Below are 13690 nucleotides of genomic sequence, written 5' to 3'. Positions count from 1 at the left end.
CCTGGCTTCTTCATATCTGTGTTCACCTTATTTGTAAAACTAGGGTCATAATTGTACTTTAATAGGTTTTTGTGGTTATTCTGACAAATAACATAATGGCACAGAATGCATTTAGCATGCTGCTTACACATACTACATGTTCAATAAATATTAGCTATTCTCCTTAGAGGCAAGTCCCAGGTTTAATATTTTAAAACTTTTTGTATGTATCTTAAAACTTCCAGGCCAAGGGGACGAAGTCCTTTGTTACACAATTTTTGAGTACCTCAGTATAGTCATTAAACATACATGGTCTCTACTTTTGAAGAAATAAAGGTCTTATGTAAACAAATAATCACAGCTACTAGGGGCTCAGCTATCTGGGTTTTTCAAGACATCCCAGGGCCAACTTAATGGCATTTAGTCATAGCTCCACAGTATGTCTGATTGTCTTTCTGAAGTTGTTACAAAATCCTTGTAGGTAATACTTTACTCTTATTCTAACTCGCCTACCTCCCTCAGGACAGCTGGGACACACTAGTTATTGAATGAAACTCATCAAGTCCCTAATCTTTACCACCCCACTCCTCGCCACATGGAATTCTAGTGAAAGAAACTTTTACTTTATGCTGTTCAAAAGGGCCCTTTTCACAAAGTGTAATAGAGACTGTACAATTTAAGCTTTGTGCTCCATAGCCTATGGATTTACCATATTTATTTATGCAGATTTACTAACGGGAATAAGAGTGAAACGGATATAAGTAAAATAGTTACCTCTCACTTTCCCTCCCAGCTTTCCTCCCCTGGAATTATTCACTTCCAGATTCAAAAGTTTATTTCTAAATGGCTGTTTCTCCTGTCATAGCCTGCAGTGTACATCAGAATAAAGAACCGTGCCCAGGATGAATATCTGACAGTCACTGGAAATCTAGCAGACACCAGGGCAACATCTGTGTGCATTTCTCCCTATAGTGGAAAGGATACTCAGATCTGGCACTACTGCCGAGGACTCTTTAAATCCAAGGTAAGCAATCCCACTGATACAGTACACCACTTTCTGGCCTCAGTTTTTTGTTTTGAAAACTAGAATCTTGTCAAATCAACTGGCATGATAAAACAGTGCATTTCTTAGAAACAGGTGTTGATTATAAAAATACTGCCATATATTACTAAAACATTTACATAAAATTGACTTAACTTTTTGATCTAGAAAATCCAGTTTCAATTTTTAAGTAAACACAAAGGTTATCACATACTATGGATATACCTAAGTGATTTTTTAAGTGATTTTTTACAACCAATGGTATAAGTCACCAGATCTAAGTTGGACAATGTGCTTTTGCAAGATGTTCCTTACTTGATGGCCCAGATAAAATCAACTATCTCTGTGATTCTAAATAGGTTGAAACCCTTTCACTTTCAAAGTATACAAAGAAGCAGTAGAAAAAGAAAGCTGTTATTGGAAGAAGCTTAGAAAATAAAATTTAGGGTTGTTCTTTTCTATGACCCTCCCATTCTGTTTAATGCATTGGGAATAGAACACTAGTTTTAAAACATTCAAACTGTGTTTTATTGTATCACCAATGGATTATCTACTTTTCTCATGCTTCAAAAATGAAAAACATTTAAAAGTAATTATTGTCTGGATATCTTTAGCCCATCATGCAATGTTTTCGTAAGAAAACCAAGCTCAGCATAATACATTTTAAGCAAACAGGGATTTAACATTTAATTCCAATTCAGCAAATCTTTATTGAACATCTGTGTCAGATGTAGACATCCTATTAAAAACAAGTACCTCTATTTCAGTTGGTTTATTTCTGTACCATCTCCTACCCACAGCCATAAAGAAGACATTAAAAAAGGCTTACTGAAATTATACTATATAGTTTTTTTTTTAGACAAGACATATATACTTCATGTCTATGATTTGTTTACCTAAGAGAAAAGGGACCTAATTCAACTTTAGCAAACACAGTACTGCCAATTAATCATTTCTTAACCCTTTTAGGCCAGTGATACATGTCTTGATGTGATTGGTGGCCGGGACACACCTGGAGCTAAAGTAGCTCTATGGACTGAACATGGGCAATTCAGGCAGAAGTGGAGACTGAATAAAAATGGAACCATCAGCTCTTATCTCAGTGATCAACTTGTCCTCGATGTTAAAGGTGGGCCTTTAATGATACCCAATGTTGGGTCCCTGGATATTAGTTTCAGTTCCACATTTCCTCATTTTGGGTAAAGGACATCCTTATGTATAAGAGAAATGTTACGTCATTTAAAATTATGCTTGAAAAAAAGTCAAGATAGGCAGTTATACAAACAAAACAATTAGCAGAAAAAGCCAAACAACAAAGCTTAGGATTTTTGTTCGTTAGTACAGTTGTAAAACTTGCATTTGCGACATGAACTCAGAACAGTTCTAAATTTGAAGCACCATAAACCCATGAATGTCATCTGTTTCTTAGAAACATCTCCAGCTTTTTGCCAGGAATTGCCATGGTCCTTCAAACACTCAGCTCTAATTTATGGCAGGTCTCAATTAACCTTGTTTTTGAATTCAGCAAGGTCAGGGCCAGTGTTATTCATGGCTGTTGCTTTAATTGGGTTAGTCAGTTTTGTTGGTGTAGGAACAAAAACACAGTACCTGACATTCAGCCAGAGTTCTCTCAGAGCACTCTGTTCTAAAGAATCACATTGTTAAGGCATGCCGCTTATACAATCATGTATTATACCTTTTAGTATTCAATTTGAGTCATAATAAGGTCCAATTTGAGGTGAATAATGGCTAAGCCTGTTCAGACTCAGCTTCCCATTTCAGACTTCTTTGTAAATGACACATTAATCCACTGAAATGGTGAGCCGAACAGAAACTTGTGAAAATTGTGCAATTGCTAAGCACCTGCCTGAACAAATAATCTTTGCTTTTGGAATTTCTATTTTAGGAGGAAATTATTGTGACAAGACTCATGTAATTGTAAATCAGCCCCTGGAGGGAGAAGAAACACAGAAATGGGACATTGAAATATTGTGAGAGAATCAACATCCCTAGAAAGAGGGAAGAAGGAGGAAACTCACATCTGTCATTGTCTCGTGGACATGGAAAGGAAGCTACTATCCTCACACTCCTGGATCACTGAGCAGAATGAACATTCTCTCCAACCTCTGAGGCTATCGCTCTTAACCATGGAAAAGCTCAAAATATTCTTGCCATTACTCAGTGTTCCTATAAAAAAAATATTATGATGTCTGGCAAAGGTTCTATTCCTGATCTCCAGCTGTGGTGAGCAAGTTTCCTGAAGTGTTTATTTTCTCTCCTCTCCACCAAACGTGAATCCTATTCCTTATGGCCTGTTATTAGACACTGGTGATGCTGTTATCCTGTATTATTTATTAATATCCTACCTAGATGCTTGTATGAGTACAAAGCATAAGGAAACAGATTTCTATAGGTCAAGTCATACTTTTGCAAACAGATGAGTAATTTTTTAGCAACATCTGAAAATATATTAAACTTTCCTAGATAAACTTTAAGGTTTCTATACTGAGAGTTTTATAACACACCTCATAAGTATTTATTTTTACTTGTAACTAACCCCAGGCAGGGACCTCAGCTTTGTTAGGAATAAGGCACAAGTAGTAAAGTATTTTCTGTAGCTATTGTTTCCTCGGTCCTTCAAACTAAAACAGTACAAATAACCTATGACCAAACTTGCACTCTTACATGTTAACCAAGACATCCCTTTAGGTGACAAGACTCTACAACAGTGGTTACCTGTCTCCATGCTGACACTTCATCCTACATTTAAGGAGCGGCATTAATTTTTTTTTTTTTTTTTGCCTCAAGTAAAGAGAAATTTCAAATGTCCAAATTAAAACAAAGTAGCATTTGAACCTTGACCTTACCATCTTTTTAAGTAAATGTGGAGTTGATTTCTCTACTAAATAATAGAAGCCTCAGTTCTTCACTCCCATGGTAAGTAACTTTTATTTAAGTAAAATCAGGCAGGAAATCACCTCTGACTTGGCTTCCAGTAGTCATTACCACCTTTTACTGCACAATTCACAAGCATTTTTTCCTGCTGAATGGGATTGAGACTTACATTAAGACAACTTTTCCTTTTATCCCCAACTTTTGCCAGAAAGCAGAAAAATGCTCTATTTTTTTAAAGATTAAATTCTCGGGTGATATTTTTAAAAATATCAACCTATATGCACTTTAGAATGTAAAATAACAGTGAGTATTTTAAACTCGAAGACCCACTATTTTGAGTATTTTTTATAGACTTAGTTTTTCTATGTAAATACTGGGTTTTTTCCTCCCTCAATTTCAGGCTTTTCTCCATCTTTTAAGCAGCCTCTGTAACTCCCTTTTGTCCATAGGTGTTGCGTGCCTTTCATTGTGGGGGAGTATTATTTAATAAAATTTATGTTACAGGATAACTTTTAGTGGGCATGGGCTTGTCTATACACAAAGGTATGTATATTTTCATTGTAAAAAAACAATTTAAAATTTTTTCTTATTTTAACTGTTTGAAATTTTTCTAGAGCCAAAGCAGCTCTTTAAAGAAGTTGTTTCTTCCAAAGAACAAAGCCAGGTTAATGACATTCAATTCTAAATGATACATTGGAACTGTGCCTTTTCTATCACACTGGATTAAATAAACTTGTCAAAATATGTTTTTTCATTTTCTGAGACACTTGGCAATTTGCTGTTCTTTCATGTGCCCCTGTTAGTACATTTGGCCAAATGACCACCTGTAATAGGGAGGTCTCATGTTAGTAGATACACAGGTAAGGAAACTTGAATTCATCCTCTCCTTGGCTCAGGTCTTTGCTTTTCTTTTAATATGCGCATATAAAATAGTAGGCATTTGATTCTGCAAAGGCACTAGACTACTTGAATCAAACATTCTGTCCAGAGGGATAATACCAGGCTTTCCCTTTCCTCGTCTGTAGTAAGTTTCAGGTCCTTGACAGAAATAGTGGAACTGTTCCAAATTTGCTTCAGTGCATCCAAATGTGACAAAGGAAAGCGAAGTCCATGAGACTGAAAAAGGATACATTAATTAGTCAAAATATATGTATACTACTTATGTCACTGAAGTGGCATTTTTCCTGTAAATTTATTCTCAATACATTATTTTGATACCCTTCACGAGTATTTTAGATATGCTATAATTAGATAACATAAAAGATGCCAACTTCTATATAAAAGGCATCCTAATTTATGTAGTAAGTGATATTAGTAATTTGAAATGCTTTACATTATACCATTCCTATAAGGCTACAGGTCCCAGCTAGTAAGCTTTAAAACTGGTGTGCATGTATCACAGAAATGTCTGACTTAATCATCCCCATGAAGGAGCTCTGTGAGTAGTGCAAAATGGTAAGTCCACAGTGCAGCCATAAAAAGCATATTACCTATAAATCAAAAATAATAAATTCTTCCCAACCACCACCCAAGGCACAGGATAGGCATTTGTTTTCAGTTGGAACAAACCTCTGTTTCCTCCTCATTCCCCATCATGTGTGTCTCTCTCCTATTCTTTAAGGAATGATAGATGTACACCATCTTTTCTTGAGCTTCATCCTTTGGGAAAAAAATAAATGTATTAGGCCATCAACAACACAACACTGAGGATGTCAGTGCTAGAAAGGTTTTCCAATAGGTCAACATCAAGAAAAATCTTAAAAGCCTTGGTGCTCAAGTGAAATTTATTGAATACTGTAAAGAATCCTTTTGGCAAAAAGTGATGGGTGTGTGCATCCACACAATGTCTACACTTCATTAGTCACCACAGGTTACTATTTGTATGTGGCAATAAATTAAAGATAAAACAGCTGGAGTGCTACCTGGAAGAGCATCTTCAGGATTTAATGAAAAAGCAATGATTTATGTATCAACTTATCAATGAAATGCTCAGTTTTTAAAATCATACCTGCACTGTCTTTTTGGAATCAAAAAAATCTGACATTCCTAGGTATACACTGACAATTTATGAACATCATGAAGTCATTAACTCCTGAGAAATACCAGCTGTGTGATCTATAAAAAACTCCATTTCAATTACAGTACCCTCCCACATGGTCCCTATCTCCTTTCACCCCCCATCTTACACAGTGCAGTTTATCGTCTCTTCTACAGCCTTTAGTCATTCTTTGTCACCTCTTAGATAAGGGCAAAAAAATCTTAGCCTAGCGTACAATGTCTCAAACTGACTGGTTATCAGAATCACTATTTTTTTTTTTTTAGACAGGGATGTAGGAATGTGTACTTTTGATTACAAAAAGACAGTGCAGGTATGATTTAAAAAACTGAGCATTCCAAGTCTGGCCCTGACGGCTGGAAAATCTGGTTATTGAGACATGTTGAGAACCCCTCTTATCCCCCTTGATCATTCATAGGATAATTCCTCAGAGAGCTGATTAGGAGGAATGGGGAAAGGCCATATGGTATGAGATTGTTCTTAGGACTGTACAGGGAGCTCTATGAAAACATAAATCCAAAGGCTCCAAGACCAGATGAAACTCAGGAATTTATAATTTTAAAAAGCTTTCCAATCGACTCCATGATCAGTTAGCCAGTTTGGGGAATCGCTGGGCTAGGAAGCAAAGTTACAGAATATACACTTTGTTCTCCATAATCTACAGGATAGAGTTTAAGGAGATGCAATATCCACAAAACCACATAGAGAGACAGATGTGCACGTGTGGAGGCCTGGGGCTGGGAAACTCATGAATGAGGTCTGTGGCTGTCCAAGCAGGAACAGTAAGGCCTGAAGTAGGATGGGAAGCAAAGACTAGACATCAATCACCACATAAAGGGAATGAAGGAATGTTCTGTGAGGATGAGGGCAGGAAAATATGGAATTGGAACTGTTAGATTTGGTCATCATCTGACCTGAAGAAATGGCATTAAATTGAATGCAGGTGGATTCCTAAAGATGGGCAGAGACCAGTGGTTAATTTGATAACCTCTGATGAAAAACACCCTGAGAAGAGAGGAAATCTCCTCCCTCTTGGATACTCACAGATTGATCCTGATCTGGCAGTACTGTGAGGACAATGTAGTCTTTAAACTGCAGTCTCACTACGCTGTCCAACCTCGGTAACTTTCCACCTAGAAAACCCCAAAGAGAGAAAGCCGACCTTCAAAAAAGGAAACAGGCAGATTCAAACTTGCTTACAGACATAGGAAACACATTTACTAACAATTTCCAGGTAAATCCAAACATGGCATACACTCCAACTGAAGAATTTGCTTACCCCAACATTGTACTGATATTATAGTTCACATCATTATGGAGCTCATTCTTACAGTGAAGACATAGAATTAGATAAATAACAATGTAAGTTTATAAGTACAATAAATAGACAAAAATAATACCATCGAAGTACACACATGTATCACAGCACATAAGGCTGTGGTGCTTTCTGCACAGAACACTCACTCCTCCAGTTTCTATCCTCTACAGGCTTCTTGCTCAACATGTGGACTCTGGAAGGACGACCTGAGTTCAAAATTGCACTATTCCACCAATTATTAGGTGTGTGACCCTGGTCAATTATTCAGTTTATGTAAGTCAAGCATAGTATCCTATAAAAGCCATCTAATAAAGTCCACAGAAAAAAAAATTTTTTTCCAAATTGGATTTAACTTAGTGGAACAATACCCAATAAAAACAGACTAGCCTTACAGGGTCATCTGTGTGGGGAAAGAGTTGTGAGGGATCATCACTTTATTCAATATAATGGCTAAGGAAAACACTGAAGTAGTCTGGGCCATAAGCTGGTGCATAAGCAAACTGTTCTGCTACAGATTAAACCATGTGCTTGTAAAACATTTGCTATTTTGAATAGATACAGTCAAAAACAAATTCTAAGCTTCCTCCAAAGACTATAATAAAAATGTATACAGAATCAGTGTTGGAAAGGACCTTATAGATTATCTCAGTGGTTCTCTCTTGGTCATAAATAAGAGTTTTATAAAAGTTAGTAAGAAATACTCTTTTTCACTCAACCCTGAGAAAGAACAGCAGCCAAAAAGCTGGCCTGGCAGTCACAGCTAGGTCTTGGTGTTCTCCTGTTGAACACAGGCAGTTCCACAGAATGCTGACATCAGAGATCACTCTGTGACCATGACAGGTCAAGACAAAACACCATTGCTCCATACGTACTCATGTCTAAACTCAAGCAAGGCAAGAACATATTCCAAACCACAACACTGACCAAACGTCCCCCTACTCTGCCTAATGAGTGACCACTTCTGCTTTACCATTGATAACTTCAGCCTCATACATTCCTCCTCCTATCTATAACATTTAGGAGACTTAATCATAGAACCCCTTCCATTTCCTGACAGCATCCAATCCAGAGCAAAGCCCTTATTCCTTGAATCCTCTCCAAAATCACCTTACACCTGAGTCCTATAAATCTTTTCTAATACCCTTTTACTGAGATGCCCTGCAGTCCCCAGTGGTGTGTGGTCTTCCCACTGCACCAAGTCAATACATCCAATTTGGTCTGAATTCAGGAGTATGTTCTTGTTGGTCTTTGCTATAGGACATTGACATCATCCATCTAGAAGTATGTTATATCATTTGCAGGCTAAATCTGTCATAAATTAGGCACCTGTACCTTGGAGAAGGCTGACAATAATCTTGGACATTTCTTGAATCTCACTGGCTGATGGCACCCATTTTACCCATGCTATGATTTGGATGTTTGTCCCATCCAAATCTCATGTTCAAATTTGATCCCCAGTATGGAGGTGCAGCCTAAGGGGAGGTGTTTGGGTCACATTGCAGGGAGCAGATCCCTCATGAATAGATTAATTCCCTAGGGTTGGGGGCGGTGAGTGAGTTCTTGTTCCGTTAGTTCCCATGACAGCTGGTGTTAAAAAGAGCCTGGCACTTATCCTCGCTCTTGCTTCCCCTCTCACCATGTGTTCTGCAAATGCCGGCTCCCTTTCTCCTTCCACTGTGAGTGGCCTGAGGTTTTCTCCAAATGCAGATACCAGCACCATGCTTCTTGTACAGCCTGCAGACCATGAGCCAAATAAACTTTTCTATATAAATTACCCAGCCTCACGTATTCCTTTAAGCAACACAAAGACAACCCATCCCTGACTTAATTCCAACAAGATTATTTCGATGTTCAAATTTTTAAAACTTCCTGAAGGCTATGAATACCAGAGTACCTATAAATATACATATTTCCCACCCAAAAGGACAGGGCTCTTATTTCCCATCAGGCTGGGATACAAGTTCTTTCCAAATGACTTCTAAGATGTAGGTTACTAAAGGTTGAGTGCAGCACATCTCGTCTGACCATATACACTAAGGATGGATGTAGGTCCACATTAACATGAAAGCACTTCAAACTTTCCATCTGTTCAAAGAGGAGCCTACCCAGAAAAACCGCAAACATCCTGCATTAGCCTCTGACCACCCAGAAGAAAACAGCAAGCTCCACCTGGTGTTGACAGCTCTGCCCCATCTCCCGCAGAGTAAGGGGGGAGTCTGTGCATAATAAAATCTTTCTTCATGTCTGAGGAAAGCAGTTCTTTGGTGCCCTCCAGCCGGTCCGCAAGCATCCTCAGGAAGCCACTTAATCGTCTTGTTGCAACAGTTGTGGATTCCACCTGCTAGGAACACAGAAGTGAGTGCTGGCCCAGATGCCAGCAGAACTTACTGCCCAGCTCAGTCTCCACAGTAGACTGCAAAATTGCCAGCCACCCGGGATGGACATTAATCCATGTCATTCCAAAGGGGAAGGGACAACCTGAGCCCCTAAGAATATATCATCATTTCCTTATAAACACTGTTAATTCTAAGCTGCCTATTGTTTGCAAAAAATTTTCAGAATTTTGTCTAGAAATAGAGATCCTTGGGAAAATGGTACAGTCTGAGCTCTGCCTTTTGGAAAGCAGGTCACTGTCCTAAGATGAATGCTTCAGACAGAGAAAGCAACCTTTGCTCAACTCGGCTCTAATCCACTCATCTCAAAACTAATCAAATAACACCCCTGTTTCAAAAGGTAATAAAAGAACAGGAGGCCAACAAATACACTGAGGCCAGGATCTCTAGTACAGTGAGTCTCTCTTAACTAGTAATCTGATGTGTGCTAAATCTACAGTTCTCCTGGCCGTATTATTCATTTACTCAACCAACATTTTCACACTGCCTGCTACTGCCACTGTGAAATACAGAGCTGTCTGTACAACATCACAATTCTCTGGATCACCACGTAACACACGGCACTCCACTCATTCTGCAAATCACACAGCTCAGCAGTGCAGCACAGTAGACAAGACTGGCTCATGTGGGAAGAAGTATCCTGGGGTCCTTATGGTAGGACTGCAGCTGGCCTGGGCTGCAGCTACCATCTTTCATTCCTAGCTTGCCTTTACTCCTTACCAGGAGCAGCTGCCTGGGTATGCCGGCCCGTAATTCCACGTCTTCCTTTGCAGTATCAAATACAAGCCCCGAGATGGTATCCAAAAGGAAATCTCCCCATGAACTAGGATATGCACCAAGGGGGGGAAAAAAAAGCCAAAACAGTGAGCACATATGAAATATACATAAAATAGTTATTGCTAGTAAAGTCAAAAGCTACAAATTGGATTACAGCTTCCCTGTCCAGACATTTTGAGTTCCATTAATTGGACATCACTCAGCATGGAAATCTAAGACCTTCATCAACCACCCTGTGTCCTCCCTCCCCATTCCAGACACTCACTTGCAAAATTAAAAGTGGGAAGCTAGGCTTCAATACTGATTTCTCTTAAAAGCTCTCAGAAAATCAACCATAGACTTCCATAAAACAGGAAGTTCAACAGACCAAATTTTTAACAAAAGTGTCTGTGAGAGGAGATTTGTAGGAAATTTAAACAGTCATTATAGGACCTAAAACCAAATTTTATGTGCAATAAATACAACAGAAATTTGGGGTAACAGCAAGATCTCTGGATTGTGTAATTATTTGAACAGTTGTATGTTGCATTTTCCTTGTCACAGACAACAAGGGATGCTATTCCTGAATAAAATATCTACCATCAATAATTCCAAAATAATTATGTCTAGCAGTGGTTTTACCAGGGGATAGAAGCCAGTGACTAAAAATAACATCTAGGGACAAGCATCACTATTCAATTACCTTTGCTTTCTCTGGGGTATCTGGAATTGGCTCATTCCTAAGTGTGTGCCGGTGTCAGAAACGCACTCTGTGGGATGCTCTCTTTAAACATTTCTTAGCAATTTAAAATTTTCCTGTGTCACCAGCAGATTTCAAATTGCCGGACAGTGGAAAATGGAAATTCACAGTATGACTTTTACTTCTCACTCAGTAAGCAAAATTAACACTGTTATGCTTCCCTCCCAGAAAAGTTGCAAAGGAGGACAAAAGCCACATGAGAGACACTTTTCCCAAGACGTCTACTACCTGGCAGCCTCATTGCTTTGTGACTTAATGTTATATCCAACCCTGCATCTGTTAGTGAGTCTCAACCTGGAGGGCATATGCAGATCTCTCAGCACATAAAATGTGTGCTTCCTTTGCAGGGTTTTGTAGGTGGAAGTCATACAGCAACAGCTCGTGGAGGAATTTAGTAGAAGTTAAATAGTGCTCTTCTAAGAATATTCGGAATAGATATTGGGACTTCCCACAATTTAGGAATATCTCTTTAAGGGTTCACTTTGGTAAAACAACCAAATCAACGACATACAGCAGACTCCCAAACACTCCAACAATGCTACCTTGAGAGGTGTTAGGAAGAGGCCCCAAATATTCACCTTTCCATGGTACCTGAAGAAGCATTAGGCTCAAAGCACAGGATTATTTCTGGGGAGCAATGGCCTGCAAGTCACATCTTCTCATTCTAGCTCCAGCATCACTGACCAAGACACAGGTCAAAATCCAGCCTGGACACATTGATCATGGTACCCACCCACGACCCTAGGCAGGCAACTTCTGTAACTTAGGAAGCTCTTCTCCAGCCCCAGCTGAATGGAGAAGAAATGCATAGGACCCAGGGGCAGCCGGCCAGTTCTTCACTCTTGGGACTGGGAAACAGAGAGTGAGTCAGGAGCAAAAGCTAATAGGATCAATGAGATAGAGGGAGGTCAGAGCACCAACTGGTGATGGCTTCATGTTATGAGTAAACAGAAGCTACAGAAGGAATAGAAGAGAGAAAATACCAGTTGCTAGCAAACCAGTTGGTAGCAGCAAGAGAAATGGAAAAGAGAATTACAGAAAAGGAGCAGCTGAGAAACATGAATGATGGGACCCCAGCAGATGCACGATGTTCAAAGGGCCAAACTATGTGGTCCAGAACTGCTGAATCCAGAATGGACTTCTGATTCCAGCCTCTCCGTGGCCTGGCCCTTCTATAGTTTCTAGGACTCACTCCCTTCAAGTGACCCTGTGCTTCTTGAGCTGGCTTTGGTGACTTTCTGTCCCTTAAGATGCAAGGAACCTACCTAGCCACAGTGATGAGGGCATTTTTCAAAATGGAAGCCTAATACAAGCTTGGGCTTTCTACTTGTGGGAAAGGTAGCACTAAACTAGGGCCAGACCTCAGCTAGTTCCTCCAGTAAGTCTTTTAAATGTAGAGGTGAAATTCACACTGAAGTCTGATGAAGAAGCAGAGGTATGCTTACTAACTTGTTTTGCAAGTTCTGGCCTTGAAGGTAGGAGGGGACTTGCCATCCCTTGGACCTAGAATGTCCGCTCCTACTCTGATCTGCTGACCCACCCCTACTTACTCATCCTTAAAGACTCACTCAGCACTGGTGTTATTTCTGAAGCCTTCTCTAACGCCCCTACTTAGCTAAATGCATTCCTCTAAGCTCCAAGAGTCTCCTCCGCAAACCTACAATAGAATTTATCACACCATCTCTTCTACAACCACTTCCAAAGTATAAGCTCTCTCAAAGTCCCTTCAATACAATCTTTGCATTCCCAGCAACAAACACAATGTCTAGTACATATCTGCTTAACACATTAACTCATGACTAGTGTTTTTTTTTTCCCTGAGACAAAGTGTCACTCTGTCGCCCAGGCTGGAGTGCAGTGGTGAGATTTGGTTCACTGCAACCTCCACCTCCTGTGTTCAAGTGATTCTCCTGCCTCAGCCTCCAGAGTAGCTGGGATTACAGGTGCACACCACCACACCTGGCTATTATTTGTATGTTTTTTTTTTTGTAGAGATGGGGTTTCACCATGTTGGCCAGGCTGGTCTCAAACTTCTGACCTCAAGCGATCCACCCACCTCGGCCTCCCAAAGTGCTGGGATTACAGGAGTGAGCCACCATGCCTGGCCATGATTAGTATTTTAAATATGATTTGGACCAGCAAGGTTGCTGCTTTTGGATATAACTCACACAGCACTGCCACCCAGTGAAGAGGTACTAGCTGAAATGAAACATGATTTTAATTGGAACTGCTGTCAGCACATGCACTTTAGTTCCTGCTGTTCCAGACTGCCTGTCCGACTTTAACTTCCTGGACTGTAAAAACAGAAACCCTCAAAAGAGACCAACAGATTTCAATGGGTACAGAGTTTCTGTTGGCATAAAAATGCTTTAGAAACGAACAGTGGTGATGGTTGCACAAGACTGTGGCTGTAATTAATGTCAAACTATATATGCTTTAAAATGGTTAAAAATGGTATATTTTATGTTCTATATATTTTATATTAAAAAAA

At 39.5% G+C, this 13690-nt stretch overlaps 2 protein-coding genes across 9 annotated transcripts in view; one reads left to right on the top strand and one right to left on the bottom strand.

Annotated features, from left to right (window-relative positions):
- Positions 1 to 4682, top strand: part of CRYBG3 (crystallin beta-gamma domain containing 3) — a 122224-nt gene extending 117542 nt beyond the window's left edge. The window contains exons 20-22 of the mRNA XM_017889939.1: positions 845 to 1003; positions 1991 to 2150; positions 2928 to 4682. Of these exons, the coding sequence (XP_017745428.1) occupies positions 845 to 1003; positions 1991 to 2150; positions 2928 to 3016 (408 nt within the window). The 3' untranslated portion in view covers positions 3017 to 4682. The remainder of the gene's footprint in view (positions 1 to 844; positions 1004 to 1990; positions 2151 to 2927) is intronic.
- Positions 1532 to 13690, bottom strand: part of RIOX2 (ribosomal oxygenase 2) — a 31246-nt gene continuing 19087 nt past the window's right edge. For 4 of the 8 annotated variants that reach the window (XM_017889945.1, XM_017889944.1, XM_017889941.1 and 1 more), the window contains 5 exons: positions 10404 to 10506; positions 9460 to 9631; positions 7017 to 7105; positions 5486 to 5575; positions 1532 to 5032 (listed from right to left, as the gene is read on the bottom strand). In XM_017889945.1, the coding sequence (XP_017745434.1) occupies positions 4874 to 5032; positions 5486 to 5575; positions 7017 to 7105; positions 9460 to 9631; positions 10404 to 10506 (613 nt within the window). In that variant the 3' untranslated portion in view covers positions 1532 to 4873. Of the gene's footprint in view, positions 5033 to 5485; positions 5576 to 7016; positions 7106 to 9395; positions 9632 to 10403; positions 10507 to 13690 lie in introns of all 8 variants that reach the window. The other 4 variants (XM_017889947.1, XM_017889946.1, XM_017889943.1 and 1 more) reach the window with 2 other exon arrangements.

The sequence above is a fragment of the Rhinopithecus bieti genome, unplaced genomic scaffold (assembly GCF_001698545.2).
Source record: "Rhinopithecus bieti isolate Rb0 unplaced genomic scaffold, ASM169854v2 scaffold_18644, whole genome shotgun sequence".
NCBI classification, from domain to species: Eukaryota; Metazoa; Chordata; class Mammalia; order Primates; family Cercopithecidae; genus Rhinopithecus; species Rhinopithecus bieti.
The sequence above is the reverse complement of the archived record's forward strand: the minus strand, read 5'-3'. Positions and strand labels throughout refer to the sequence as shown.